The sequence below is a fragment of the Stigmatopora nigra genome, chromosome 23 (assembly GCF_051989575.1).
Source record: "Stigmatopora nigra isolate UIUO_SnigA chromosome 23, RoL_Snig_1.1, whole genome shotgun sequence".
Taxonomy (NCBI): domain Eukaryota; kingdom Metazoa; phylum Chordata; class Actinopteri; order Syngnathiformes; family Syngnathidae; genus Stigmatopora; species Stigmatopora nigra.
The window spans coordinates 2,548,090-2,564,943 of NC_135530.1; the positions used below are offsets into that span (position 1 = coordinate 2,548,090).

The 16,854-nt window shown below is 36.6% G+C and overlaps 1 protein-coding gene across 2 annotated transcripts in view; it reads left to right on the forward strand.

Annotated features, from left to right (window-relative positions):
* The window catches only part of LOC144181341 (copine-8), a 28,017-nt gene extending 12,883 nt beyond the window's left edge, over positions 1-15,134 (forward strand). The window contains exons 7-20 of one of the 2 annotated variants that reach the window (XM_077709742.1): positions 1,504-1,567; positions 1,678-1,781; positions 1,954-2,058; positions 4,638-4,679; positions 4,996-5,071; positions 5,696-5,749; positions 5,844-5,905; positions 9,379-9,425; positions 9,491-9,672; positions 10,605-10,732; positions 11,230-11,332; positions 12,758-12,815; positions 12,888-12,961; positions 13,898-15,134. In XM_077709742.1, the coding sequence (XP_077565868.1) occupies positions 1,504-1,567; positions 1,678-1,781; positions 1,954-2,058; positions 4,638-4,679; positions 4,996-5,071; positions 5,696-5,749; positions 5,844-5,905; positions 9,379-9,425; positions 9,491-9,672; positions 10,605-10,732; positions 11,230-11,332; positions 12,758-12,815; positions 12,888-12,961; positions 13,898-14,086 (1,288 nt within the window). In that variant the 3' untranslated portion in view covers positions 14,087-15,134. Of the gene's footprint in view, positions 1-1,503; positions 1,568-1,677; positions 1,782-1,953; positions 2,059-4,637; positions 4,680-4,995; positions 5,072-5,695; positions 5,750-5,843; positions 5,906-6,238; positions 6,348-9,378; positions 9,426-9,490; positions 9,673-10,604; positions 10,733-11,229; positions 11,333-12,757; positions 12,816-12,887; positions 12,962-13,897 lie in introns of those variants that run through there. The other variant, XM_077709743.1, reaches the window with a different exon arrangement.
* Positions 15,135-16,854: the final 1,720 nt, after the last annotated feature.

Consider the following 16,854-nt stretch of genomic DNA (forward strand, 5'->3'; position numbering starts at 1 on the left):
ACCTTAGTAGAAATATTTGTAAATTTCCATTTGAAAGAGACTTCTTTAAAATGCGTCATTGCTTTCATTAATAGAATTCATCTTCCACGGAGACTATACTTAAAGCTTCTTAGTTTCAAGGTTTTTTATTAAACGGTAGGCAGACATTCGCAAGATTAAAAGCCAACATATACAAATGGAGTAAAACACCATTTTTGAAATATTCCTTCACGCTCTGATGCCTCAGGGGTTGATTTTCCAACCTCATGTGTGGTCCATAAGTATGTCATTCTCCCTGTGTTGAAATCAAAACTGTGACATTTCCTTCCAAGTAATGGTCTTTGACCCCAATTCCAGTCCATTTAAACGACTGCCTGAGCCGATCACTGACACTTTCCTTTTTAATCGCCAAACATAGGCTTGCTTTTGGAAGATTATCAGACCTCCTGAGCCATCCATTGTAGACGCAAGACATCTAATCCAAGCCTAGTCTTATGTAGGATTTGACACACACTTTACAATAACGCTACATATACGACCTTGTTACGGCTTTTTTTCCATCATCAGTCGCGTTTCCCTTCAATGTGATGTTTACTCGGCGGGTGGAGGGTTAGGGGGCGGGGCAAACACCCACACACTCTCATGCATCACCTTCTTCCACCTCTACCAGGGCAGCAGTGAAGTGAAAACGCAATTTGTCCGCAACATCTGCACTTTTCCATACCGTTGGACACACTCCCGCAAATATTACAGAGAGCTTTTTGTAACTGGAATGGGTGGGACGTATAAATGTGAATAAGAGCCTGTAAGAGCCCGAAAATAGTCTTTTTAATTTTTTTTTAAACATCCTGTGTGACACATTACTGGAATTAAGCGTAGCTTTTTGTAGTTATTACCTTGGGAGAAGAAAAAAATATATATATTTTGTTAATTTGACGGTGCTCGGACGTTTGGTTTTTTGGTCGCCGGTCAAATGGTGACAGAGTTTACTGTTGAAGCCAGCTCTCAAAATTATAATTATGAGCGAGAGTGTAATATCTAAGAGAGAGAGTTTAATATCTAAGATAGAGAGTTTAATATCTAAGATAGTTTAATATCTAAGAGAGAGAGTTTAATATATAAGAGAGAGAGAGAGAGTTTAATATCTAAGAGTGGGAAAGTTTAAAATCCAAGTATTGTTTAATATCGAAGTACATTTGACCGGCGACCAAAAGACCGGCGACCAAAAGACCGGCGACCAAAAGACCGGCGACCAAAAGACCGGCGACCAAAAGACCGGCGACCAAAAGACCGGCGACCAAAAGACCGGCAACCAAAAGGGACCAAAAGACTGGCGACCAAACGTCCGCTCCCAAATTTGACTATTTGTCTTTCTTTTGTTTTAATTGTCTCCTTTAAAAAGTAGAAGGAAAGGGAGAAAAATCAGGAAGGGATAAAAAAAAAACATGGCTCAAATTCATTTATTTTTAGTCTGTGTCATTCAGCCCTGTTTTAACAGTATTGTTTTCATGTATTTGTTTACAGGGGTGTTTCCGGTAAGAAATGCGGCACCATTATCGTGAAAGCCGAGGAGCTAAATAACTGCAGGGTGAGTCAATTTACATCCAACTCATTCCATTTTAAATAATCCACATGCAAATTGCTAAAAAAATAATAACAAGAAGTCATTTCTAAATTACCATATTCCCTTTGACGCAGGAGTCCGTTATGATGCAGTTTTGCGGGAATAAGTTGGACAAGAAAGATTTTTTCGGAAAGTCGGACCCCTTCTTGGTTTTCTATAGGAGCAATGAAGACAGCACGTGAGTTTTCGTGAGGCTTGAATCGTTCTCTGCATCCAGAGAAGATTGCTTTCATTGATTTTTTTATTTTTACTTGATTTTTTTTTGGTTTGCGTTGGCGATGATTCGTACGAGGAAGCCGAACTTCGCACCCCACTAATCTTTTTTTTCTTCCCCCTATATCTCTTCTCAGGTTCACCATCTGCCACAAAACTGAAGTAGTGAAGAGCACATTAAACCCAGTATGGCAGGCTTTCAAAATCCCCGTTCGGGCTCTTTGCAATGGGGATTATGACAGGTACGCTCATATATTCACCGGAGCATAAAATGTGATATAACGATGCCTTGTCGAGAAAAAGCATGTATTTTTCTTAACATTGCAACAAACCAATAGTGATTCAACATTGCAAAAAATATTTCACGCCATGTCATTTTTTTCGGGGTTAATTATCCGAATGTCAAGTTATGAAACGCCAATTCATGTTTCTATCAGATTACCGTATTTTCACGACTATAAGGCGCACTAAAAAGTCTTAAATGTTCTCCAAAATAGACAGTGCGCCTTATAATCCAGTGCGCCTTATATATAGGAAAAACAGAAAACCAAAAACGAAAAAGCACCACTGTCGGATATTAAAAAAAACACAAACGCCTGAACTGAAACAATACTGTTAAATATGCAGATGCCATCTTAGTTTACAAATTCTTCCATCATATAGCTCCTCCCCCACTGGAAGATTATATACAAAAAAAATCCAAAACATCAACAATGGCTGGCTCCAGAGGTGACTGTAAAGTAGTGAGTGCTTCATACCTGGAAGTCAATAGCAATTACCGTATTTTCACCACTATAAGGCGCACTTAAGTCTTAAATTTTCTCCAAAATAGACAGCGCGCCTTATAATACAGTGCACTTTATATATGGAAAAATGTCATTGGTTGAGGGTGCGCCTTATAGTCGTGAAAATACGGTATATTTACAACATTTAAATGCTTGGTAATTATTGCACTCTTTATTTGCTCCAGTATAATTTTACTCTTGACAATGGTACACTCAAATCCATTCTGACTGGAACGTGGATTGTGAAAATCCAGTGTTTCGCTCCTGTTTTTCCTCCACCTGGAAATAGTACACATAGGCGCTTTAGTACAACACAGGTGTGGGCACAATAGGTTTATTTGAGCAATGGAGTCAAGCTAGGCCTTATCAATGTATTACTGGGAAAAGTGCACAAATGGTCAGCGGGCAATCACTCCCTCACATTCGCCGCATGTTGAGTCTGCGATATGAGATGAGAGCTCAGCAAAGCTTGGAAACCACTAAACCTCTGGCAGGTTACAAGCAAAATGGAGGATTTACTGAAATCTCTGGTCCAATGTATTGTTACGGAACATAGGCCTGAAGGATAGTGGAATTGTAACCTGGCTATATTTAGGCAGATAGCGAAGAGTACCTCCAAAAAGTTGCTTTTCCAGTTTATTTAATTAAACTTCATTAAATATCTGCTCTACAAAATAGGAATTAAAAATTACACAGAGACATTCAAATGTAATACATACTGTAGGTACTTTATGAACGCTAAAAGTACTTTTGACATGCTGTATATTTCATTTTCTTTTGTACAGTGTTACCTCGACATACAAGCACGAGTATTTTGAGATAAATTTGAGTACAATTTCAAGCAAATAATTATCTCTAGATACGAGACAAATTTCCAGATATGAGAAAGCCAGGTAGCCAAGACATGAGAGGCTGTTTATCATTATTTTTTTTGCCTTATCTCTTTTGCGTATAACAGATATCTACGAGCACTGGATGGAGCATTGCATTTTCTTCAGTGTTTTACAAAATACACGCACCTCTTGACAGATATCTATTCCAATCAAGAAACTTCAGAGTTGTAGAAATAACTAGAAACTCAAAAGAGCTATGACATTATATTCTTCACAAGTGTATGTAAATATTTGACCACAACTATTTGTTATTGTGAGCATAAACACTTGTTTTATATCTCCTTAAATTATTCTCTAACACATCAAATGTTTATCACTAGATTAGCCAACTAATCGAACTAAAATATCGATATATTCATCGATTTACCTGGTCCCAAATTAGCAAACCACTTAGCCATCCCTTAGAGGCACGGCTCATTTATGTGGTTGCTCTTTAACTATATTACCTCTTGCCCCATCATGATTCGCATCAGGCCTCCTTCCGCGGAGCTCCGAAGGCCATTAACACCGCCTTGGGTTTTCCACTCGTCGTAATAGAAGGAAGGAATAGTACACTCCGGCTTTGGCTCATTTAAATTGCAAGTAATTTGTTTGGAAAGAGGTGCTTTGTGGTGCAGTTACAGTAAGAACAAAGCTATGCCTCATTAGAAGTATCGTCCCTCCCGCTCTCATTCTTGCTCTTTATCCTCATTTCGTTGTTTCGCCTCACTAGGGATGACACGAATTTGAAATATTGGGAGATAAGATGGTAATACAGTCTGAGGATGGTTTCTTTAGTACAGTATATCCTTGTAAGCTGCGATTGTACGCTGAAAAAAGATGATTTCTGACGTAGATGCGGCTGTTTGGACTTGGAGATAAGCTAAGGAATGAATATATGGCAATAAGAAAGAAGAAATGAGTATTTTTTCCATCAGATCTAATCGTACAATGGATGGCGATACATCTTTCTCATTTTTAATGAGAGTTAGCACTCCACAGACAAATAGCTTTGTCTTTCGGCGGCGTTTAATGACGTTACCTTTTGCAGTAAAGCGCCTCGAGCGCCAGAAACGAATTTCATCCAGATGCGCTTAAGTGTCTTCCAAAAAAAAAGAGAAACAAAAGCCTCATTATCTTCTTTTTTTTTTTTTTTTTTAACAGAACAATCAAGGTCGAGGTGTACGACTGGGACCGAGACGGAAGGTAAATCTTACGTCACGAAATTAGTAATATATGTGTTTGCCTGTTTGAAGGATGACGAAAAATGTTCATCATAAATTCAAATGAATATTTAATTTCTCATCAATTTCAGAAGCTAATGTAGTTCATTATACTTTGGGGAGGAGGGTGTTGAGTCCTAGAATTATTGGCTAATTATTTGTACTTGTTTTAGATCTATGGGGCCCTTTTCTGCAAAATTTGAAGTGTATATAGCTTCCTCCCTGAACTCACTCTGATTACAAATTGACTCCTTATAAATATCATATAATACATTGAATTAAGTGTTTTGTTTCCCCAGTCATGACATTATTGGAGAGTTCAGCACCAGCTACAGAGAATTATCACGAGGCCAGAGTCAATTCAATGTTTATGAGGTGAGTGCACTTATTTTACTTATACTTACTTATTACTTATACAAACTTATTTTATGTATGAATGTATATGTATGTATGTATATTCATTAATAGAATTCATCTTCCACGGGGGCTATACTTAAAGCTTCTTAGTTTTATTTATATATATATATATATATATATATATATATATATATATATATATATATATATATATATATATATATATATATATATATATATATATATATATATATATATATATATATATATATATATATATATATATATATATATATATATATATATATATATATATATATATATATATATATACACATATACACATACACACACATATATATATACACATATACACATACACACACATATATATATATATATATATACACATACATTTATATACACATACATTTATATACACACACATATATTAATATGATAAATATGATATATATATAATGTATATGATATGTATTTTTTTCCTGTATCTGCATTCTCACCCTCTTGCTATTGTGACAAAGAAATTTCCCGAATACGGGATGAATAAAGTTATCCAATCCAATATGGTTACTCTCTCATTGCGGTGAATGAGTTAAACAAGCAGAACACTTGTGTTTTCAGGTGGTAAATCCAAAGAAGAAAGAGAAAAAGAAAAAATACTTAAATTCCGGAACGGTAATCAATTTCCCCTTTTTGTCTTGACATTCACCCAAAAAAAAATGACATTTGCCTTCAGTTTATCACACTAACTGACATTTTTCTCCCTAAGGTAACGCTGCTGTCCTTCCTTGTGGACATTGAAGTCACCTTCCTAGACTACATTAAGGGCGGGTAGGTCTGAGTCTACTTATTTGGTTTGAGGGTGTGAAACTGGGAAATGGTTGGGGTTGTATTCTTCTCAAAAGTGCTGACACACTGGCTGACAGAGCTTGACCAAACGGAAATATAACAAATAAATACAAATGTTCAAAAGTTGAACTTTGCTCATTACTAATGGGGACGCTCTACTTTAACGCTACTTTAAATGTTGGTTTTAATCAAGGTACTCGGTGTCTTTTTCCTCTTTGTGACGTTCACTCCTTATTTGGTGATGGCCCTTTATGTAGAAACAATTACAATTCATACACCTAAACAAATCTAAGCCACCACTTTGTTTTATAACAGGTATAATTCCCAGGACTCTCCGGCTAACCTGGATTAAGCCATTAAGTCATTTAATCGCCACTGGAAACAGAGAACAGAGTATTTATTTTTTTGACAGTAACAATAAAAGGTTTGTGGTTACAATGTGGCTTTCAAGTTGCTTTCACTAAAATTGCTACTCAACGATGAAAGTTCTTTCATTTATTGATGTTTTGTCAAATTCTGTCAGCCAATGGTCAATAACTGCCATCTGCCTTAAAACAAAAATAATCTCATCTGAATAGCATCTATTTTCATGTGAGAGGGGAATCAAAATGACCGCGTTGCCAAAGTCAAACACACAATTTGAAATGGCCATTCCGTCCTCCTGTGCACTTTTGCATTCTGTTTCGGCACGTGACCTTGTGCACGTTTTCTGATTTTATGTCCGAGTGCAGTCGAGCATTGAGGGATTGATTTCAATTTTCAAGACTCGCAGAATTTCGACTGGGAGGGGTGAATGAATGGAGGCCCAGTCAAAAATTGGACATCTAATGGCATCAATGGCATTGAAAGATGAACATTCATGGCCAGTTTAAGTGAATTGGACATCTATCATAGTCACTAGCAGGCAATGAGTTAATTTTGCATCACTTTTTTATTTTCCCCTGTCTTTCGCGGCCTCCTTGTTAAAAAAAAAAAATGAAAGCATTTAATTTCGTGACCAGACGTTTGGTCGCCGGTCTTTTGGTCGCCGGTCAAATGTACCTAGATATTATACAGTACTTAGATATTAAACAGTACATGGATATTCAACAGTACTTGGATATTCAACAGTACTTGGATATTCAACAGTACTTGGATATTCAACAGTACTTAGATATTAAACAGTACTTAGACATTAAACAGTACTCAGATATTAAACAGTACTCAGATATTAAACAGTACTCAGATATTAAACAGTGCTTGGATATTAAACAGTACTTAAATATTAAACAGTACTTAGATATTAAACAGTACTTAGATGTTAAACAATACTTAGATATTAAGCAATACTTAGATATTAAACAGTACTTAGATATTAAACAATACTTAGATACTAAACAGTACTTAGATATTAAACAATACTTAGACATTAAACAGTACTCAGATATTATACAGTACTCAGATATTAAACAGTGCTTGGATATTAAACAGTACTTAAATATTAAACAGTACTTAGATATTAAACAGTACTTAGATATTAAACAATACTTAGATATTAAGCAATACTTAGATATTAAACAGTACTTAGATATTAAACAATACTTAGATACTAAACAGTACTTAGATATTAAACAATACTTAGATACTAAACAGTACCCACATATGAAACCATTTGACCGGCGACCAAAAGGGACCAAAACACCGGGGACTTCACGGGCCCATTCCACCCTGCTGGCCTTACCTTTTGGCATCTCTGCAGTAGAGCATTGGTAGTTTTTTCCCCCAAAAAAATACCATGAGGTGTATTCCCATTTGAGATCCAATGAACCAATTGCAGACTTTTTTTTATCACACAAACACGCCCACGCTTGCATACGCAAATACTGTGAAATCGCTCAAGCTCTAGCTCGAGTTCCCCCCCTCGTGTCTATTTTAACACCTATACCTCTCCTCTGATTGACAGCTCTTTACCGTGCTACAACCCAATCAGCTAATTGCTCATTTGGACCTAATTAGAAGCAAGATCATCTAACTACATTAGCATAAATGACGGATTCGAGGAGACGCATTAATCTTTTTTTGCTGCGCCCCGATAAAGCGTTGAAACCACCCATGGTTCTGTACAAAGAAGAATCTATTCAAAAGCTCGCAGATCAAAATGAATAGTTGTTGACCGTATCTTTCATTCGGAGACGTACGCTGTCGCTCATGGTGACAGATATTGCCTAAGCTTATTTTGACTGTTGAATTGAGTATTGAAACCAGAATAGATTCAAGAACCATCCTCATATTGAACACATTGTGTGGGGAATGACATCCAGAGTGAGAACAAAGCATAAAAAAATTATCATTTGAAAAGCAACTTACTGTCAAATAACATTAGATTTTCCGTCAAACTTTCCGAGCCACAACATCTGCTAGCATATCATCGGGATGCAATCTGTGATGCTGATTTTAGGCCCACTCTGTGCATTCATGCCTAAACGGAGGAAAGTGGACTTCCCGTGACCCTTTGAAAGCTTCCCTCGGTTTAGAAAACAACTCGTGCCAAACCTATTGTGATCGAGCAGGAGTCGGGATTGTGAGCTATAATTAAAGAAGACATTGCTTTGCAGCCGAGGTAAATGCAGCTTATTAGAACCGGGGCACTTTTGCCGAATGCTGTTGCTTAGCAACCGCAATTGGGCTTACCCGTCCAGGAGCGCCGCAGGTGTTCTGTGCCGGGAAAGCTTTTATTCTTCTTCTTGAGCGAAATGCTTCGTTTCATAAGGAAATGTAATCCGTCACTGTCAACGGCAGCTCATGACTGAATTATATTCACGAAAACAGTATATATTTAGATATTAAACTCTCATAAATATATTTTTTAGAGCTGGTTTCAACAGTATACTTAGATATTAAACCGTATACTTGGATATTAAACAGTACCTAGATATTAAACAGTACTTAGATATTTAACAGTACTTGGATATTAAACAGTTTTTATATATTAAGCAGTACTTAGATGTAAAACTGTACTTGGATATTAAACAGTACTTGGATATTAAACAGTATTTGGATATTAAACAGTACTTAGATATTAAACTCACTCTTAGATATTAAACTCTCATGAACATAATATATAAATATAATATAATAAATATAATATAAAAGGCACCAAAAGACCGGTGACCAAACGTCCAAACACTGTATGCGTGTATAGTTCAATAACGGAGTAGTTTTTATTTTCCACATTCAAATGCTCAACATTGATTTACACTGATCTGAAGTTATTCTGGACCTAATGTCAGAACAAAATCTTCCTATTTATTATGAAGGTTTTTAACCTTAATTCTAAATATACTAAATCCCAGTCTTCTTATTAAGCTTTCTTTGTACTCTGGCTCAGTTGGCCGCCTTTTGTTTGCATGCTGCGAAAAGGCGGATTGAGACCATTGTTGATAAACCAACCGTGGCCCCGTTTTTCTCTTTTCAAGGACGCAGATTAACTTCACCGTGGCTATTGACTTCACTGCTTCCAATGGTGAGTTTGAGCGAAGATCCAATATCGTGCCCAAACACACTATGGCATCGCCTCCTCATTAACAGGTAACCCCGCCCAGCCCACCTCACTCCACTACATGAGCCCCTACCAGCTGAATGCCTACGCCATGGCCCTCAAGGCGGTCGGGGAGATTATTCAGGACTACGACACCGACAAGATGTTCCCCGCGCTCGGCTTCGGCGCCAAACTGCCGCCTGACGGCCGAATCTCCCACGAGTTTGCTTTGGTGAGGATACACAAAAGTAGAGTATTTTCCGCACTATCTAGTGCATTTTCAGTTAATGCATATCTTAAAATAAGGCGTACTAGATTATAAAATGCAGTAGTAGAAGTAGTAATGGTGGTGGTAGTAGTTATAGTAGTAGGGGATTGTGTTATAGATCCAATAGATGTCTTGTGGTTGCGCCTTAATAGTGCGGAAAATACGGTACTAATTAACAACTGATTAGACGAGGTGACAAACAACTGTTTGCACTTTTGCAAATACTCTTTTGAGGCGCTAAATCCATATCTGACATTGATTTTTTTCTGCATTAGGGCGAGGAGAGTATGAAGCAAATGTCAGATGACGTTCAGTGTTAAAGTAGATAAATCTGAGTCGAACCACTTCCAAGCCTGTCCAGGGCAAATAGGTGTTCACAGGGGGTGCTTGGACGTTTGGTCGTCGGTCTTTTGGTCTCTTTTGGTCGCCGGTCAAATGGTGACAGAGAGTTAACTATTTAAACCAGCTCTCAAAATTAGATTTATGAGAGAGTTTAATATCTAAGAGAGAGAGTTTAATATCTAAGTACTGTTTAATATATAAGTACTGTTTAATCTCTAAATACTGTTTAATCTTTAAGTACTGTTTAATCTCTAAATACTGTTTAATATCTAAGTACTGTTTAATATCCAAGTACTGTTTAATATCTAAGTACTGTTTAATATCTAAGTACTGTTCAATATCTAAGTATTGTTTAATATCTAAGTATTGTTTAATATCTAAGTACTGTTTAATATCTAAGTACTGTTTAATATCTAAGTACTGTTTAATATCTAAGTACATTTGACCGGCGACCAAATGGGACCAAAAGACCGGCGACCAAATGTGTTCCACCACCTATTTAACACATTATCTCAGTAATTAATCAAATTTCTCCACTTTGGTTATATACTTAGAACGGGAATCCTCAGAATCCTTACTGCGCGGGAATAGATGGTGTGATGGAAGCCTACTACCAGAGCCTGAAGTCAGTCCAACTGTATGGACCCACCAACTTCTCCCCTGTGGTTAACCACGTCGCCAGGTACTGCACAAATGTCCTTAGAAATGTTCCCTCTAATTTTTTGTTGGTCTGGGCAGAAAGACAACAGTTTAGAGGGAACATTGGTCCTGAGTACTATCAGATTTGTGCTTATAAATGAGAAATGAAAAAAGGACAAGTTTGTGATTCTTACTGCATAAAGAAATACATTCATATAGATGAGTCATTGGGCTTCTGTTTACTTTGAATTTGCAAGTACGACATTGCGTGAAGTAACCTTCGGGGAAATGATGACTCTTGAAGTAATTTAATGGAATCGCCAGTGGTTGTGGAATATTAAGATATTCACTTAGCGATCAATCGCTGGCATGCTGTTCCATTTTAAATGGATTGGACGTCTATTTGTGTCAAAGCCAGCAAAAAAAAGTAAATAATGAAACAGTACGGTGTTGTAATGTGAAGTACTTTTAAACAGCCTTCTTTGGGGGAACGTTTCTTCTCAAGGAAGCCTTTTGAGTGGACATTTTTTTTGGACATAGGTATGCGGCATCAGTAAAAGATGGGTCGGAGTATTTTGTTCTTCTCATCATTACGGACGGCGTCATCTCAGACATGGCCCAGACCAAGGAGTCTATTGTCAACGTAAGGCACTTATCAATACTATCTGATCAATCAACTTGATCCTCTTTAACACTGTCAAGTCAATGTGTGGAAAAATAACTTTTTTTAACGTGCTCCCCCCACCTGTGTAAATAAATAATAACAAATCTTAAAAAGAGAAAGAAGGACTGAGCGCCGAGGGTGGCTCAGCCTGTAGCTGACCTTTATGTTGGAGCGACAAAAAAAAGATGATCTACCGCACGTAGCCTCAGGACAATGCATTCCTCCATGCACTCCGCTTGTCATTTAGAAGCTGTGGGGGGAGTTTTGTGCACAGTAAAAACAAAAACAAAAAATACTGATTGGCTAATTTGAATATTCTCATTTTATCTTTATTTATTCCTTCATCTTGGATCTTAAATTTTGAGTCACACACAAAAAAAAACATTTATTATTACTTTGGGGATTTAAAGAAGACTGTGAGGGAAAGAGCAGTAAATAGTCAATTCTTTTTAAGTTTCATTTTTTAAATTTGTTTTCATTTTAAAGATATGGATCAATATTGGGAGAGTATGACAAAGCCTATGTCTGATTATTATAGTTGTTTTTGTTGTTATTATTAGTAGTAGTAGTAATATTAGTAGTAGTAGTATTAGTAGTAGAAGTAGTAGTGTTATTAATATTATTAGTATTATTATTATTAGTAGTAGTAGTTGTAGTGTTAGTAGTAGAAGTAGTAGTGTTATTATTATTAGTAGTGGTATTAGTAGTAGAAGTAGTAGTGTTATTATTATTAGTAGTGGTATTAGTAGTAGAAGTAGTAGTGTTATTATTATTAGTAGTGGTATTAGTAGTAGAAGTAGTAGTGCTATTATTATTAGTAGTGGTATTAGTAGTAGAAGTAGTAGTGTTATTATTATTAGTAGTAGTAGTATTAGTAGAAGTAGTAGTGTTATTATTATTAGTAGTGTTATTATTAATAGTAGTAGAAGTAGTAGTGTTATTATTAGTAGTACTATTATTATTAGTAGAAGTATTATTATTAGTAGTAGTTTTATTATTATTGTTATTATTATTATTATTATTATTATTATTATTATTATTATTATTATTATTATTATTATTATTATTATTATATTAGTATCTACTCTCCTGGGTACTTAATCTTTTATCAAGGACTACAAAAATATACACAGGGATTATGTAGTATATATGTTGAATTGAAAGCTTTTATTTTCATTATATAAGTATAATGTGAATTCAAACAAACAAACACTTAAATAATAACAAGACACAATTCGTTACATGACTGTCTATATATGTTTTGGTTATGTAAAAAACATGATATTAAGGCACATAGCGCCTTGGCCATATGATAGCATTGTTGACCAAAAACTGCTCCAAATATATTAGGAAGTAAAAAAAATCTAATTTGTGAATTTTTCCACCCTTAATGAATCCCGACAGGCTTCCTGCCTGCCAATGTCAATCATCATCGTGGGGGTCGGACCTGCCGAGTTTGACGGTAAGCAACGCATTCCAACCGTTTTTTTTTTTTTGTCAGCACTCAAATTTTCTTCTTGTTTGTCATCCTCAGCCATGATTGAATTAGATGGAGATGAGGTCCGGATTTCATCCAGAGGAAGATATGCAGAAAGGGATATCGTTCAGGTTAGTCATCCTCAAAGTAATGAAGTCCGGGCAATAACTTATGGAGCAAGAATTTCGTAAAAACAAGGAACATTTCCCCGCCACAATGACCTTTCTGGTGCTGCCTTGTGGCCACGATGGACGAAAACAGGAATCCTTGTTAGCTTTCCTTCTAACGAGCTGAAATGCACACATGAAGAAACCTTCCAATCAGGGAAGAGGACCATTTAGCTTGGAATATATATGTTGGCTTTTGCCTACGGCATCTCGTTATCGGAAAGCTAATGGGGGTCCCTGAGACGTGGTGGGCTTGGCACCTCAGGCCTTCCTCTATAAATGTCTCTCCCTTATGATCAATGTTCCCTCTAAGCTGCACGCATGCGCAATTGCGCACTATTCTCGTCTTCTCTGCGCAGCAGCAATCCTATGGAGCGCAGTAAATAAAATCCAAACTTTTTTTTAACCCTTTCCGCATGATGGCGCCGTTTATCGGCAGCCAGTGACAGTAGCTCTGTCCACTCTTATATTTTTCGTGTTTTACAGCATGTTTTACATGAAAGATTAGAGGGAACATTGACATGTACTGTATTTTCACGACTATAAGGCGCACTGCATTATAAGACGCACCCTCAATGAATGACATTTTTTATATATAAGGCGCACTGTCTATTTTGGAGAAAATTTAAGACTTTTAAGTGCGCCTTCTAGTCGTGAAAATACAGTACCTGCTTATGGCAGGTGTGATACTGGTGTGCCCATAGCGAGCAATAATAATGTCACTCACACTGGTACTCAGTGCACTCAGGGAGGTTATCTTTCAACCCAGACCAACGAAAAATTAGACAAAACATTGCTTATGATTGTTTTGTTTGTGACCCACAATGCAAAAATCTATCACCCGACCTGAAACCAATTGAAAACACAAAAATACCTCAATAGAAAATATCTCCTTCCTAGTTCGTCCCCTTCCGAGACTACATCGACCGGACGGGGAATCACATCCTGAGTATGGCCCGTCTCGCCAAAGATGTCTTGGCCGAGATCCCGGACCAATTCCTCTCCTACATGAGGACCCGCGGGATCAAACCGGCACCCGCGCCACCTCCTTACTCTCCTCCGGGACAGCTACTCCAAACCCAGATATGAGTACGGAAAACCCGAATTTTCAAGATTCACGTCTGCCAGTGGCGGATTAATGGCAGTTCGACGTCCGCTCACCAAACCGGGAGTAGAAAAAGCACTAACTGTTTACTTTTCTCCAAATCTCTTGGTATATTTTCGCCTGAAAAAGCTGGAGTGAAGATGTTAAGAGAAGAGAAGCAGCAGGTTTTTTTTCCCCATATATAAAACAAAGAATATCCCCAAACAACACAAAGAAATCGGAACTATGATTTTAAGTGTAAATAACCAACCTGCCGTTTACAGTAAGGATTTTTACTGTTGAGATTTTTCTACTTGTTCTCTCTTTTTTCCTGCCGTTTGTCAGGTAGCAGCAGTCAGTGTGCAGGTCCCGGTAGCCCTTCTGTACCGTACTCTGCTGTACTCCTGGTGTTTTATCCACCTTTTTTTGCATGTGTGTAGCCTGGACCACGTGCATGCGTATAGCGGCCCTGCACTACCTCTTTCAACCATTCTTCTGTCTTCAGGTGAGTTGAGCGTTTAGCGAGACTTTGTGTGTGTGTGTGATAGAGAGGGTGCCGTTGTCTCTCTGTCTGTTAGTCTTCCTTCTACAATCTCCCCTCTTGCTGATGATGTGTTTCCATCCATTTGCACTGATTTGCCATTTCATTTTTTTTTTTACTTTTGAAAGATTTCTGTAGAGATCGAAATCTCTAAAACATGCATGTTTCTGTCAAATACCACACTTCAATTTTAATCGTAACTCATTGGTTAGTGAGTTTGTGTCCGTTATTTTCTAAATTATTTGGAATTAGGGCTGCTGTGGTTCATTGAATCTTTGAAAATTCATTGGTTATCAGTTTGATCAAAATATTTGTTTCTTTTGATAGTCACTTAATCATTGAGAGGCCTAGAAATGTATATGTATATGTATATGTATATGTATATGTATATGTATATGTATATGTATATGTATATGTATATGTATATGTATATGTATATGTATATGTATATGTATATGTATATGTATATGTATATGTATATCAGTGAAATAAGTATGCAGTGATTTAGCATTAGAAGTATACAAACATTTATATATGTATGTACATATACATGTACATGTATGTACATATACATGTACATGTATGTGTATATGTACATATACATGTACATGTATGTGTATATGTACGTACATATATACATTTTTGTATACTTCTAATGCTAAATCACTGCATACTTGTTTCAATAAGTCCCATAACAGTAAAAAAAACAACAACAACGTAATGTATACATCAGTCCATTAAGCCTTGGATTAATTGACTATCAAATGAATCATTAATGGCAGCCCTAATGGAAACACAGTCGCTCTCTGTCTCTTCTCAGCCTTGGCAGTGATGCCCACACGCTCGGGGGTTTGTATATATGTGCATTCTTGACATCACTTTTCATGTTCAAAAAATACAGCAGCTGCGCTCAAAAGTTTGAGCAACAAGAGCCCAGTGGTCTAAAACGCAAAGAAAACATTTGTCGAAAATTTCATGATTTTTCTTTTTTTATTTTCTTTCATGAATGTGAAATGTCGGAATGCATGTGTAAGCCACGTGAATCACCTGAAAGTATTTTATATAAATGAAACATTGTGTGATGGATAGTAGGGTTGTGACAATATGTCCAAACAGTGATATATCGCGATACTTTATTCGCCAAAAGATGTTAAAGAAAAAGTATTCCACTAGACAAGTGTCTTTTAACTCATCGTTGGTGCTACATGTTCTCCACTTTGACTGAATTGGACTTTAATACCGTTAATAAAACCAGAGCAGGGGTGGGCAAACTTTTTGGCCTGGGGGCCACATTGACTTTAAAAATTAGACAGATGGGCCGAGTCAGCACAAGATATGATACAAATAAAAAAGTGCATCCGTTAACAGTACATATGAAACATAAACAGTAAAAAAGGACTGAAGTATTAACATACTCATCACTCATCATTAAAGTAAAAAGTATAAAGTACAAAGTCAAGTCAAAAGGAATGTATTAAATATAAAATATTAAAATGTACTTTTAAAAAAAGATAGAGGGGCTATAAAACACAAAAAACTACTGCCACTGGCTTCCATGTGACGGCTCCATCTTGGGGAAAAGAAAAAATATTTGGACAACGTTGGTGGGCCGGATTAAAAAGCCTAATGGGCCATATGTGGCCTGCGGGCCGTAGTTTGCCTATGTCTGCCTTAAAATCAATATGAAGTGACTGAAAATGAACATGAAATCTCCCCAACTTACAAAATGAACGCACTTACTGCCGTTGATAGCCATAGACGTCCAATCCAATTGAAGTGTGAGAGATGGCATGGATTTTGGTATCTGCTAGTGATAAAGTCGTTGATTAAAAAAAAAAACTATCTTTTCTGTTTATGAATTGTACTGTAGAATATTGTGAAATGACTTTCTTAACCCATTTTCTTTATCGTCACTTTGCGATATTATCGTCATCATTAGCCTTTTATGGCAAATCTTATCACGTTGACAAAAAATCATCGCACGTGGAAATCCGAAGTAACTAATGTATTTTCACGGAATATTTATACACAGAAACTATATATTGAAGTCTTTTTTAATCACACTACAGGGCAGGACTGACAGCATGTGTTTGGATGTATATCACAGTGCGGGACCAATGTAACATCCCGAAAAAAAATGACGTTAACGTTTATTTTTTTTGGTTCCAAAATGGTAGCAAGTAGTGTGGATTTTTGGCAAATGGTGTATTTTTTGTGCTTTTCTAGTGTAGC